At 33.9% G+C, this 15,772-nt stretch overlaps 1 protein-coding gene across 9 annotated transcripts in view; it reads right to left on the bottom strand.

Annotated features, from left to right (window-relative positions):
* LOC118262272 (neuropathy target esterase sws) overlaps window positions 1–15,262 on the bottom strand; it is a 47,925-nt gene extending 32,663 nt beyond the window's left edge. For 6 of the 9 annotated variants that reach the window (XM_050697780.1, XM_050697776.1, XM_050697779.1 and 3 more), the window contains exons 1-3: window positions 15,016–15,260; window positions 955–1,036; window positions 150–361 (exon numbers count right to left, since the gene is read on the bottom strand). In XM_050697780.1, the coding sequence (XP_050553737.1) occupies window positions 150–361; window positions 955–1,036; window positions 15,016–15,117 (396 nt within the window). In that variant the 5' untranslated portion in view covers window positions 15,118–15,260. Of the gene's footprint in view, window positions 1–149; window positions 362–954; window positions 1,037–6,852; window positions 7,206–15,015 lie in introns of those variants that run through there. The other 3 variants (XM_050697783.1, XM_050697777.1, XM_050697778.1) reach the window with 3 other exon arrangements.
* Between the last annotated feature and the right edge of the window lie 510 nt (window positions 15,263–15,772).

The following is a 15,772-nucleotide window of genomic DNA, read 5'->3' as shown; positions in this document are numbered from 1 at the left end:
ATGGGATGAAATTCTTCTAGATCAGGCAGAATTGGCATATATCACAAAAAGTCATTGGATATCCGATATAATATATCCATTGATATTCATATATCATCCAAACCCTGTTTTAAACATACTCCAAATATAACCCAATTACTTTCACCCACCTTCAGCTGTTCAGGAGCGGTTTCCTTCTTCAGCTGCAGCAGTTTCCTAGCGAACCGCATGACGGCGCGTCTCTTCCTCCCCTGACCAGAGTTGGAGATAGACTTGACTTTCCTCAGCATCCTGCGTCCGTAGAACAGCATCTTGTCACGTTTTCGGAACCTTTTTACGGCATCCCCTGTTGCTCCAACACCCCCTGTGGCGCCGGTTAATTCTGGATAGTAGAAAAACGGATTTTAATACGTGATTGTGGTCTTGGACATTTTGAAGCATTTGGGAGGTTTGAATCAAAGTGGAAACGGGTATAAATAAGCAATATAGCTGCCTTAACAACCTCGTTGGTCAAATGCTCGCAAGTGCGACTAGGGATCTCGGGTTTGATTCCCGGGTCGGGCTCTATTACTGGACTTTTTTCGGTTTTTTGAAAAATTCTCTGCAGTAGCACGAAGTCTGGAATTGTTACTAGTAAATGGCAAAGGCTCACCCCATATTACATGGGACTAACACAAATGATGAAAAGTTGGTGTACAATGTATAGCGGCATTACATGCCGTAATGCGCACCTCTGCCTACCCCTTCGGGGATAAATGGCGTGACTTTGTGTATTTATAAAAACCTTAATATTTATGTTTGTAAACAATTTTACTGAAGATGACTTTGTCTTGGGAAGCCAAGTGGCGCGTTGTCGCTCGGCGACTACGCGCCACAGCCTTTGTTTAGGAACCGGAGAAAGTCTAACCGATGGTGACCATTAAAACTTTAATGTTTAATGATGAATTATTATTACCTAAAATGTTGACAGCTTACCTTTCGACCTCCATCTTCTGTAGTAGTAGAAAAATACGACCACTAAGGACACGAGGAGACAACCGCAAATAGACCACATCAACTGCGAACAAAAATAGCACTTATTAATATCATTTATCAAGATCTAGTTCACGTTAACCGCCACGTCGGACACTGGTGACCGACACTTAGCGGAGGATTTGCCTTCAATAGTTTTCTTTCGGCAGTTAATGTTTTATAAAACATACTGTTTACACAATAAAATACTATTCAATGAGCGATCTAGGTTTCATTAATTTTTAGACTACCTAACTAGTTCATTGTCACGTTTGTTGTGACAATATAATAAAAAAACAGTATGTGGGCAAACACGGCGTGATTAAATGAATAAAAACGTGTGGTTTTTAACATACTTCAAAAAATATTACGGTGACACTTTTATCATTTAATAAGAAAATAGTTGAATAATGGAAAAACGTATAAAATTAAAATCATATTAAGCCTCATGTAGCTTGCCAATAAGACAGTCTTTGAAGCTTAAGTTACATTTTGTCTCATGGCTCTCAGGACTGAATAATTACACCTACATTCGTTATATTAATGTCAATAATAGTTACAAGTACACAAAACAAATATTTGTGCAGCAAACACATGAAAAACCTTCACGCCGCCTGTTAATTTGCCAAATAAACACAGCCAGTGTCCTCGAGCACGACGTGTGAAAACCTCGTGCATTAACCATTAAAACGTTAATGACAATATTGATTTAGTTGCAACATGCATAATCATTAAAAAAAACTTGTAGACACCATCTTATATTTATGTTGTATATAAAAATGAAGTTATGTTCGTTGGTCTCGTTAAAACCCCAGAACGGCTAGATCGATTTGGTTAATTTTGGTCTTGAATTTTTTGTATAAGTCTAGGGAAGGTTTAAAGGTGAGAAAAAATATTTGAGGCGGCACGAAGTTTGTTTGGTCAGCTAGTCAATAATAGGTACATAATATGTAAAAGAAGGGAGTAACACAAAAGAAAAAAAAAAAGTTCCAAAGAGACTATAATCAGGTTGGCCTCGAAAGACATGTGGCTTATAGCAAACATCGCAGTACTCACTCTATGATGGGACTAAAAATGAGGTCAATAGTAAAGCCCTTCTAATATAATCCTTTGTCTAACTTTTCCAGGAATATCCAAGTAATCACTACTTGACCTACTGACACAAAAGTGCCATGAATTTAGCAGAAAAATGAAATAACACTGTAATTAACTGTAATATGAGGCTTACTCACGCAAACTCTTCGAAAACACTCGACTAGTTTCAAGCTGCCTTGGGATTTAAAATCATGAGCTGTATATACGCAACGAATCATAAAGTGCGCAGGCAATGGTCAACTTGAAACTAGTTGAGCTTTATTTTACGTCACTCCTTATCCATTAGTACAATTATGGGAAGTGTGGGAGAGCCATGCTTCGGCACGAATGGGCCGACTCGACCGGAGTGATACCACGGCCTCATAGAAAACCAACATGAAACAACGCTTGCATTGTGTTTGTTGTATCAGTTAGGTTACCGGAGGCCCAATTACCTTGTATTGGGAAGAGGTCCCAATTCCCGATTCCCAACAACCCTTAAATTCCTAGCCCCCAAAAGGCCGGCAACGCACTTGAAACGCCTTTAGTGTTTCGGGTGTCCATGGGCGGCGGCGATTGCTTACCATCAGGTGATCCATACGCTCATTTGCATATACCATAAAAAAACATGTTTATGTTAATGTTAAGTTTGGACTAGCAATAGATTCGCAAAGTTAGCGGTAACTTGTTTGCAAGTGTGTCACAGTGTCAGCAAAACAAGATTTGAATTTTTATTCACGTATCGGGCCATTATTATTTTTTATTATTGGGAAGTCCTGAATAGGAATTATAGTTATATACTTTTGAGCAATGTAATAGGTAGTTCAGTCCCCTTCAAATGAGAATAATAACGTAACTAAACAAATGTTTATGCACTAGAAATTAATCTCTGTCTATCCTCCTAGCGTAATAAATGTTACGTAAGAATAATTTAACCGGAGCCTCTAAGTTATCATTTAACCGAAGCTACGGATAACCTAAGCAGTTACCGGGGCTCCAGCTTAAAAGAGGAGTAGGAGCAGGGTGGTTTTTAGTCAGTAAAAGTCTAACCCTCCTTCTCGCCTCACCCAGGGTGGGAGAAGTCATTAGATTATTTTTCCCCTCAAAAAGGGGTTATTATTAAAACTGCTAACAAAAACAAAAACTCATGGTTGACAGCACAAAAGACATGCCTATGCGCATAGCATAGATGATAAATAATTCAAGAAGTTCGAACTCTACTTAGTTCCTGACTCAACACATACACGTGTTTGTGTATCCATTCTATCACTTCCTGTATTCAAAACCATATTTGAATAATGCTATCGGTGCCTTTTATTATGCTCTTTTTATTTACTATTGACAAAGTTGTTGGTTTAAGGGTCTTGTGGAAAAGCATTCAACAAGAAATATGCTATGTAGCTATGCTATGAAGATGTAATAGCTAAGCTGTGAAACTATGTGACCGTTTCCACTGATACTAAGCTATGTAGCTGTACGAGGAAAATGCGTAGCTTGAGTATGCGATGTATCGATAGTAGGGAAGCTATCCATAGCACACATCTATAGCACGCACCCACAGCACGCGTCCATAGCACGCATCTTTCCACATAAAAAACATAGCTTAGCTGAGTCCGTTTTCACCAGTGCTAAGCTATGTGTACAGTCACGAGCAATAATATATATACATTGTCACATTTTCTAAAATATCTCAAATTCCACCATTCAAAAAGTATGTGTTCTATATTTTTTTCTAAATTATCTACATGTAATACTGTATCAAAACTGGGTATACATTGGTTTCATAGTAATATAAACGATACAAAATCACTAAAAAGTTTACACTTAAAATGTAATTTTGAATTATCCATGACAATTTCTATAACATATACACATGAAATGCCAGTTGTATACATATTATAGGAATTGTTATGGATACATTAAAATGATATTGAAAGTGTATACCTACTTTTTTCTGTAATAATTACAGTTTTATAAATAAATAAGGGTTGGTTACTACAATAAAACAAAGGTATACAAAATCAGTCTTGTAATTCGTTACCAAACGGAATGATTATTATTAATTATTTATGTTTGTGTTTTGTGTTTATATATTTTTTTTATATATATTTTATATAGTATATATTTTATATAAAGTTTATTATATATTTTATATATGTATATAAAAATAAATATATAAATATTATATATTTTATATTATATATTATATATATATATATATATATATATATATATATATAATTTTGTGTTTGTCATATGTAGAAATACGATAAGGCACGTTGTTACTGTTCATTTTAAATTTATATATTACAATTAATATATCTAGCTGTACAGCCTCTTTCACACGGGGGCAGAACAGTGAGGCAGAACAGTGGACAGCACAGTACTGCTACTGTGTGAACGCGCAGAACAGTACAGAACGTATGATTTACAATGTTGCCGTAAGAATCTAATAGCACAATAGTTTTAGGACGGTACACGGAAATAAAAATAAATCGACGGGCGAGTCGAAGTCACTGGCAAACTGGTTTACTGTAAACATGTTATTGAAATTTCCTTGGGTTCATTATTTTGTAACTAAAACTTAATATTTTTTTTAGAAATCTGTTGTTAACGTAAATTTGATAAAAATGTGTAGTTAATTTTGATACAATTTAACGTTTACATATTTTTTGGACACAGTTAGCATACTTATTTTTGCGATTTTATGTCACTACATGAATTTAAATTTTAAGGGCGTTTCCATGTTATTGCTCGTGACTGTACCAGTGATTGGTGGACGCCAAACGCATCCACAGCACATATCTGGTGGAAACGCACCGTGATTCTAGCATCGGACGAAGTTTCATTGACTTTTCTTCAATGTTATTCCTAAAAATCATAGCGACAGTTGTATTATTGTGACAATATTACCTCCTGCGATAATAAAATCTCTAGATTACACTTTTTACTACTCAAAGGGAGGACGAGACGTAAGAAGACGATGACATTTCGCGTAGAAAATAAAAATTATTGCCATTCTGTCCTTGTTGATGGCATTGTCCTAGTACAAAGACCTCCAATGCGCGAACCAGACCAGTTTTTGTTACAATTTATTTATACGAAACCTTTCGTCAAGGCTAGATCAGATCGAAAGACTTAAGGATACATCTAAGTATTTTTATACAACAACAAAGAATACCTTAAAGGTTTTCCGATATTAAACGTAACTTTTAGTATTTTTTTAATTTTTTGTATGATTTAAGCCGGTAAACACGCAGACGGATCAGGTGATACTAAGCAGGACAGCCGAAACAACAGAGGCGTTACAAGTGCGTTGCCTTTTGGGGGTGGAATTTAAGGGTTTGGGGAATCGGCGATTGCAAAGATTGGGAAGGGCGTAATGGGCCTCTGGTAACCTCACTCACACAACGAACACAACGCAAGCGTCGTTTCGCGTCGGTTTTCTGTAAGGCCGTGGTATCACTCCGTTCGAGTCGACCCATTCGTGCCGAAGCATGGTTCTCCTACACTTAGCATGTTATGTATCACACAAGTAATATGGGAATAATATATTGCTGTTAACTGAAATATATGAACGGTTTACTCGCGTGAATACGCGCGTATTTCACGTATGATGTATATTGCTATTAGGAATTGAATTTATGCAAAACCTTGTTAAAGGTTAGATTAAAACAATTGAGGAAACCTTAGAAACATTTTTTATGATAAAATAATGTACACAATATCATCGTACGACCTCAAGCAGCCTCTTTACATACCATTTATCAAAACCGCGATAAAATGTGTCAAACTATGCGACCTTGAGGAAGTTTGTTACTATTTTTGCAATATTTAATTAGATAATGACATTGAACAGTTCTTATTAAAGAAGAATATTATTATAAAGCATTATGGTTCTTACGACCAAAACTATTATAATAACATAATATCTTAATTCAAAATCTATTGATATGAATCGATTTTGGACATTAGTAGTTTGGAGTTTCCTTCGATCGTAATCCACACATTTTGGAATGAGATTGGTCTACAAAATGTGCGTTGAGTTTGAAAGCTGGACTTAATACTTTAACCGCCGTACTCAGTCATTTAATGGTTACTTAACCCTGTCCTTAGCAATTGTTTTTGATACAAAATCGTTACTAAGGAATAGTTTAAGTGATCATTAAATGTATCTGAGGGCGGCAGATAATTTTGGAATAAGATGACTATTTATGCCAGAAGGAAAAGGAAATAATTAACTATTAAAACAAGCAAATTGTAATGAATTGTAAAACTTAACTAAAATTATAAGTTATAATACAAACAAATAATATTTATCTTATATCTCGAACACAACAATAAGCATCAAGTAACTGCATCAGCAAGATTTCTGACTATGCGCACGCGCAACATATAAACAATAACGTTAACGTAATTGTAAATAGCATTTACATTACAAAATAAAAGCAAGCACTTTATAAACAAAGACATTTTAATTTCAATAATACCTAATTAAGATAGCAACCGACTTTCAATTTCAATAATTATTTAATTAAAAATATTTCATTGTTGTTATCGTATTAAAGAAAAGGTTCATAAACGATATACTTCGACCTAATTCTCTCAATTTGGGCACTATCTTCAGGAAATAGGATTAGACGTGACCACAATTTCATTTTAATATACAGATAAATAAAAACAATTAAGAACGAAAGATTAGACAAATCGATAGATACCATTTCTCTTGAAACATTCACAAATGGAGAGTGCAAATAAAAACGATTAATCGTAAATACGACAACTCACGCGATATTGTTTGTCTCCAAGTTGAGCGGTTAAAATGACGCATACGCATGCCACAAAGAACACCATAATTACTCTTTGCACATCACATAAACACAATAATAAAAATATATTAGGAACTTTCACAGACACACACTACTAATTACTGTAGTTTTATTACACTGTTAATTTATTTTTATTCCACGTTATTTTTTTAGCAGTAAAATACGTCCGTTGTAATAGACAGAATGGATCCACTAATCGCGAGTTTGTAAACAAGTTTAGTCCTTGCGTGCGACTTTTCATTTTCTGTCGCAACTCTTCGCGACTGGCCGCGTTGCAACACGCGCTCTCATAGACGTTTGCGTTCCGTTTGAAACGGCTAAACAGCTGATAGTGATGTCAAATTGTGAATGAGTTTCCTGTATATTATCTACGCATTGTGTGGGTACATTGTAGTCACATTGTTGTATAGCGAGTCTGTCCAGTCTCCAGTGTGTGTATGGCCATATGGGGGCTTAGAGGCTTAGACGGGGGGGAATGTCAGGAATCCTAAAACTAAGATCTCCCAAAGAGGGAGATTATTCGGCAGCCTAAAAGATCCGCCAGTCAAGCTCAAGGATTTATGATGGGAGGCCTTTGTCCCTTTGTGGATGCGTCCACTGCTGAACAAAGGCCGGCTAATGACGATGATGATTAAGGGTGTTCCTTAATACTATAATACTTGTTTAACGTCTAACAATGTAATGCAAATGATATGCAAGATTTGCGGACATTGCATAATAGAATAACAGCTGCTTTTAATAAACAAATCTAGATGGTTGACCATGAATTATAACTAAGGAAGGATCGTATCAGCTAGTTTGATGATCTGAAACTGTCTACTTATCTATGTATAAAAATTGCGTAGGTACTTCATTCATATAACTTTGTTTACTGCGCAAAAAAAAACTGCGAATACGTATGATTGATTACCGTACATACCTATGTACACGGTAAAATGCGTAATATCTTAGGTAGTAGTTACACTTATATTGTTAATATTATCTCACATAGTGGATTATTTAATGCCAACTTCAATGTGTGACATTCAGTAAGAGATTATAATGCGCAATTAGGTCAAAGTTGGAACAAAGCAATGATTCATATATTCACAAGTTTAAAGACAAAGGTTGTCTGTTTACAACTTACAACCTTAGCGACAATAGGTACCGTTTACTTTATTAAAATACAGAAAAAAGTAATTAATATCGGAGTAAAGCGGGATAAATAGAGACAGAAGAATGGTGAATAGATAGATATAGGATGGATCACCTAATGGTAAGCAATCGGCGCCGGTAAGGGACACTCGAAACACTAGAAGCGCTACAAGTACATTGCGGGCTTTTTGTAAATTAGGAATTTGAGGGTTGTTAAGGATTCTGAGATTGGGAAGAATGGGGAGGCAGGTAATTGGGCCTCCGGTAACATCATCCACACGACAAAACAACGCAAGAGTTGCGTCAAAATTTTACTCCCTAAAATTGATTTATTCTTCGTTCGTCCTGAAGTTATGTCCCACATTCCAAAAAAAACTTAGTTTGTCCCATATCACTATTGAAGTCCTGCTTCGTCTCAAATTATCTATTCACTCCGTTTTACAGTACCTACATACTTTTAATAAATGAGAATGATAATATTGTATGTATATTGTGATTTATGAGCATTGACTATGTTGTAAAACCATACTCGTAAATGAACACAAAGAATATAAAATCCGTTTAAGTATGTGTTTCTATAAGAACCTGTTTACATTTACAAACAAACGAGTTATTCCAAGTACTAACAAAGCAATCGTAAATAATTCGCAAAGATATACAATAACAGTTTTATATGTATATGTAGTAACTGTAATGAATTACAACAATTAATCAATTATACAAAGACTTAAGTAGACCCCATTGTGACTTACTGCCGCACTCAGAGACATTTAATGATTACTTAAACTATTCCTTAGTAAGGATTTTGTTCCGAAAACTATTGCTAAGGAGTGGTTTAAATAACCATTAAATGACTCTAAACACGTACATAATTAGATTTTTTATCACACTTCTTCCATTTAGGCATGCGCACGAGCAAGTACGCCGCGGTTTTTGCGGAGGTGTGTCACAGATAAACCATAAAAACAGCTACGTAGTTTATTTTCGTGTCACATTTAAATTTTATTGTTACGTAGTTGTATTCAAGGTCGAACACTGTTAAACTTGTGCAAATAATTGAATTCACAACGTTTGTTACTCAGGGCCAGAAGAGGCCAGGTAGTGTAGATAAGAAAGAGAGGAATTATTTTGTATTAGCTGACGTGCCCCTTTCAACATCAACATTCTCCCCTTTTTATTTTGAGGGGGTAATATCATCCAATGACTTCTCCCGCCTTGGGCAAGGCGAGAGGGAGAGTCACTCTTACTGACTAAAAACCACCCAGTTCCTTCTCCTACTTTTTGAGCCGGAGCCCCGGTAAGCCCGCTAGATAGTCCGCAACTTTTCTCACTTTCTATGCCTATTGGCAAAATCGATCCAGCCGTTTTCGAGTTTTGGCGAGACTGACTAACATCATTTCGTTTTTATATATAAGATAATCTATTTTATTTTGGAACAAGGCTATATGAGTGCACGTACAACCGAATGAGCCTAGTTAGATATGAAAGGATCCGTTATGCGAAAATAAACAAGGACAAAATTACGCGTTCGTTTTATTGTGATTAATTTATTTGATGTTATAGCTTAGTAACTATTTAGTAATCTGTGTTATAGAGATTATAGATCATGCTAAGATAATAATAATATAATTAGCATGTCATGTCATAGTCGTTATCAAATCGGAATATACTTTTGCAGATAGGCAATAGACAAATGGTGCAAACAAAAATGGACTCTAACTAATAAGGGTCAAAAAGCCTATCGAGTACAGAACCCTATAAAAACATAGAAACAATCTAACTACATTAGCCCTCAAGTATATCTAGACTACCTAATAAATTAAATTGGAGTGTCAGTTTGTAATATTGGAATAATCGCTTTTTACTACATGCATATGAATATAATATACATTACGTACGATACATACACCAAAACCACAATTTTTGACTGTCTGTCTGTCTGTATGTTCCGGCTAATCTCTGTAATAGCTGGACTGATTGTGATGGGAACTTTTATTCATTGTTAGCTGATGTACTAAGGAGTAACTTGGGCTACTTTTATTTTAGAAAACATATTTTATTTTAGAAAAAAAAATTAAACCTCTAATACTTTCAGGAGTCGCTATACTACGCGGACGAAGCCGGGGGCAACAGCTATTTTTCATCATCAACAGATATTACATCTATGACGCAAATGTAGTTAAATAAATAGAAAAATAGTTTCTGTTATCGCGACATTGTCGTGATGACATGCAAAGTCGCGATAATATCATCGGTATGTAACGACTTGTCCATAAATATAGTTTACCTAATAAACAACGTATTGTGGACATTGGACAATTACTGATAGATATTGTTTGGAGCAATTTAGTAGTAAAATAGGCTATTTATATGAATTTTTTGATTGATATAATTTATAAGACAAGACTATGAACATTTTCTTATTTTCTTCGCTCTCACTACTATAGATACCTTGATTTGTTTTATCTAAGTATTGTTTTCTTAAACGACTAAAAAATACGTGTCTAATATTTTTTTCGTTACCTAACTGTCAATTTTTTTTTTTATTTACATATCCCGTCATCATCAAATTAACATGTTTGTGGTATTTAAACATAAAGACCATAACGTTAAAATACCATTTAACACATTAAACGCCATGAGGGGCAAAAGTGACCGGCACTAGCGGAAGATTTGCCTTCAACAGATTTTTGTTGGTATAAATTATTGGCTGTATAACAGAGCTATATTAAAATAGGTCTAATACATGTTACAGCATTTAAAACACGGCAGTAGTCTATGACATTAGCTCACGGTCAAAAGATCACAGGTCGTGACTTCGAGCCCTAGCAGTAGCACTACTATTAAGAACTGTTGAAGATTAAATAATTAACAGTATTTGCTAAAAGTACAATTCATTAATTTAATAATTCTAGACATGTAATAGCTAGATAGATGATACTAATCAGTCAACCGACCAATCAGTCAATCGACTAATCAGGCAATCGATTATCGATTATTATTATAATTAGCATCATTAAATTAGTTACTAACCACTCTAACGTCCGGCCCGCGCGACCGTTTATCTCTCTAACGTCCAGCCGCGCACGGCATCCGAACCGCGCGCGACTCGCAAGTTCGTCGTAACAAAAAACCTATATAGCTACTGAACCGTAATGCCTAGAATAAAGAAAAGAATACCAAAAAAAAGATTGAAGAATACTGATCAATCTTAACGATTTTTTTAAATCTTTAGTTAATCTTTAAAATACAATAAAACGGGTTAAACATGAAACACAGAAAAAAAACAGAATTATTTCTACCTTTTTAGAATATACGGCACAACTATTGCATATTTTATCAATAAAATATTTTTACAACAAACTAGACTCATTACCCTTTCTTTTGATGTATATATGATTATATTCGGTTCACTCTAAGTATTGTAATTAAATCGAAAGAAAACACTACTCGTAATTTTACACATCAAAAAACCTGAGGAACACATTGACATTATTATGGAATCTTCAATGAATTTAGTATATTTCTCTTTGAAAAATGTATTATTTTGCTTATTACGAAATGTATTTCGATATTTTATATACTATTGTAATGCAAAGTATGTAAAATATGTATAAACAAAACTAAAAGTGGCCAACACCAGACCGGCCATTTTTTTCGAAACAACAATCGTTTGAAGTTAAAATTAGACTAGATTTATCAGCTAAAACTGTGATATTTATACATCATCGTAAAGCACAAATCTTCTAGTTTATTTTGATGTATAACACTTGCAAGATAAATTAAACAAAACTGTAGTATTTACGACATAATTGTTGGAACTCACAAAAACACTTCAAAAACGAGTCAACTAACTTTAAAAATTTATATTTTGTTTGTCAAAGCATATTACAACGCCATGTCTTATTTTTTCGTCGAACAATTTATTCAGCTGTATAGATTATCAGTCAAAACTCACCAAACAAGACCGTATTTTAAACTAGAGGGAGTTAAACAGAACTCGTCACTTTGGAAACTATAGTATCCATGGACGTATGACGCTCCTTTTTTTGGATACCGTGCTATCCATGGACGTTAGAGTGGCTAAGTGCATGAGTAGCTAATCTAATATTAACTACTACATAATTGCCAATATATTAAATCATCCGTAAACATACTTAGTAATGAATACGGGTTCGTATTAAAATAAGTACTGAACTATCGAAAAAGCATAGAGTAGTTAAGTATCGAAAACTGTCAAACGAAAGATGTATTTACGAGATCTATACACAAATATACATCTACACAACATTGCGCCTATTTAAAAGATAACTACAGAAGTGAACCAATTATACCAGGGTTTCCCAAACCAAGACCTAAAGACTACGCCCTTCCCAAGGTGGGTTGCAAACGAATTTTTAGTGGACCTTGTCTGTAGATAGAAATACTACCGTTCTGTATTTTATTTTTCATATTGGTAACGGTTTAATTCCTTGAAGGTAGGTCCTGAGCTTAGGAACATAATTTAGATAGGTCCTAGTCCAGACAACTTCGAACCACAGAATTATACAATTTACAACGCCACTTTTCGCTACATTTCCTCTGCAAATTATTCTATCAATCTTTATTACAATATAAAATTATTTCCGCCCAGAACGATCGTCGTTCGTGCAAGCGCAAAATGTTTCACATTCGCATTAAATGCGCCGGCTTTATTGACCGAGTGCATTGCCCTGAGAGGGGTCATAGGCTTTGTGATGACCTCGCGAAATGCATCGCTGTTGTTAGGAAACAAAGGAGTTTTGATGTGGTATGATGAATAGTTAGTTAGAAGGTAATTGCTGTACTCAGAGACATTTAATGATTACTTAGTAATGATTATGTTCCGAAAACAATTGCTGAGGACTGGGTTAAGTAATTTATTAATGGTATTCATATTAATTAATAATAACGTCATTAGCAGCATGTAATAAGTTAATAGAGTTGAGAATATTACCATATGGATTAAAGACTATAACTGAAAGTTACCGAAAAATGAAATAATACTTTTACAGTCAAAAATAACTTTAAAGTCTTGATTAAGTCTCGAGTTGTTTGTCAGACAAATACTAAAAGTTCATCACTTTAATTGTTTTATGTTGCTTGTTTGTAGTGTAATAACAGCATACTAAAAAATAACACACAGAGACATTCGGTAGAAACCATTAGCTGAGATATTTATAAATACCACAAATGTAAAATGGCTGAAAAACCATTGTGCTAATAACATGTGGCATTATTTAATATTTTTCTTTACAAATGTTGTTTAAACTAATAAAAATCAGTAGTATAGAACTTAATGCTACTATAAAATTATTCAATACAGATTGGAACATCAAACACTGACATTAATAACAGTAACTACTGTTGTTTCAGATAAGCTAAATAACTTGATATGTCAATTTACATTCAACTACACAATGCTACAAAACTACATAAAACTGAAATTACAGCTTCTATAGAACATAAGGATTGCAGATAAAAAAAAAACATCTACAGAAGTCAGAAGTATTTTAATATTAATTTAGAGATTACATCTTTGAAAATGATATAATTAACCATCAATAAAAGGATAGGATAGAAATCCAGACTGAAGAACAAGCCTAAGCTCTGGAGATTTATTATAGCTTTTTAAGCCGGAGCCCCGGTAAACCCGCTAGGCCGTTCATAGCTCCAGGAGGTTTATAAGGAGGCTAAGGCTAAAATGTTTCATAACATATTACTCACATATAGTAAGAATGCAATAATATCTACTCTGTTATTCTACTAATATAACAAATGTGAAGGTTTGTAGTTTTTGTTACTTCATAACATCAAAATAACTGAAGGGATTAAGATGAAATTTGAAACAGGGGTAGATTATAGTCAGAAATACCACATATGTTTTTTATCCTATGTGAATGCAGGCGTAGACGCTAACAGAAACTAGTTAGTACATAAGTACTTCAGTCCCATTACAATACCTACTACTTTGTGTGATTAATTTGAACTTTGGACCTATAATTCTAGTGAATAAACATTTTTTCTTCCATTATAGGCAAAGTACACTCAATGCACTATTGAATTAGGTTTGAAATTGATTCTTCTTATATATTTGTCTATTCATTGTTTATTTATCAGCATAATTTTTATTTTAATACTTAGTGGAGGATTAGAAAAAGTGTTCATCAATAAGTGTTGTTAAAGATCTTATTCAAATTAGGTATAATTACCTGTTTTCTTCAATTAACATAACATAACCCTCCTCTTATTTTTAAAAGTGTATTTAAATAGATTTTTAGTTTTTTTTTCAAGTTTACATGAGAGCAATGTAGTTAATGTCTTCTTATCCTCAGAATCTTCTGAGTATAATATTATAATAGCATAGTTCTAAATAATAGATTATAATAATAGTTCTAAAATAGGAGACTTAAAAGGCCAGGTTTTTTAATTTATTATATGTTATTTTATATCTTTATAATATATAATAAATAATAATGACATAAACTTCCTAATGTTAATGATAAGAGTGTTCAGTAATTTTGCAATTCCAATTAGACTGAATATTGGAAATACAATATTTTTACTAAACCTAATAATTTTACTGGGTAAAATAAGAAGAACGAAAGGTACTAACTACGACAGAATCTTAAAATTACCTACCAAAAATTTAAGATGTCTCAAATCTTAAACTTCCAACTATGGGTGATTAAAAATAAGTTTTTTACCAATTAGAAATAGTTTTCAAGATAGAAATCTTTAACTAATTGATAACCGGACTATTTCCCAATCTATTCTTGCATCGAATGCGATAACATTGGTCTCAAGGATACCGATTTCTATTATTACAATTCCGTACCCTTGTAACCTAACAAAACACTTCCGGATTCATATTAAAAACACACCAACACCTAATTTACTAATTTTAACACATACTTCCCACTAAATTAACGAAATAAGACAAACTGTAAACCGAAAAATCAATACTTACTTGGTTGTCTTGAAAATTGTTAGACCACTCGGACGTCCATGTTTTCACAGCAAACATGTTCGAATTATCGTTTATATTGTTCAAAAGCCCTACTACATCCATGTTCGTTAATAATATCGATTTTTATTCAAGTTAATTCGAGAAAATCATCGCTATTCTCTGAAACTATCAGCTGTTTGACAAATAAATAACAAAAAGTGGAGTGGCGGGGAACGGGGTACAATACTATAGACAAATGGAATCAAAGTGACCGAACGGAATGAAATTATTCCTAAGCTTCAACATTGTCTTTGATCTCATCCACAGACTGATTGGCCATTGTCCTTCCCTTTTCCCATACAAATGATCTATACATATAATAAAATCGTAGAAAAGTGCTGTCTGTACATTGAAAATAAAAATAAAAAAAATAGCAGGGGTTATTGTTATGTCGATGTCGAACCCAAAAATGTAATTAACTTTTTTTTTGTCTGTTTGTCTGTTTGTCTGTTTGTCTGTTTGTCTGTTTGTCTGTTTGTCTGTTTGTCTGTTTGTCTGTTCGTCTGTGCGCGCTAATCTCAGAAACGGCTGATCCGAGTTGGATGCGGTTTTCACGAATATATTGTGGGATGCTTAAATTTACATTTAGTGTTTGTTTCATGTCAATCGGTTCATAAATAAAAAAGTTATGTCAAATTAAAGAATCACGTCGAACATTCTATGCTTATACCATTAATCTCCGCAACTATTTGACGGATTTGGTTGAAATTTGGTACAG

The sequence above is a fragment of the Spodoptera frugiperda genome, chromosome 12 (assembly GCF_023101765.2).
Source record: "Spodoptera frugiperda isolate SF20-4 chromosome 12, AGI-APGP_CSIRO_Sfru_2.0, whole genome shotgun sequence".
Classification (NCBI taxonomy): Eukaryota; Metazoa; Arthropoda; class Insecta; order Lepidoptera; family Noctuidae; genus Spodoptera; species Spodoptera frugiperda.
Note: the sequence above shows the minus strand (reverse complement) of the source record. Positions and strands in the feature narration are given on the sequence as shown.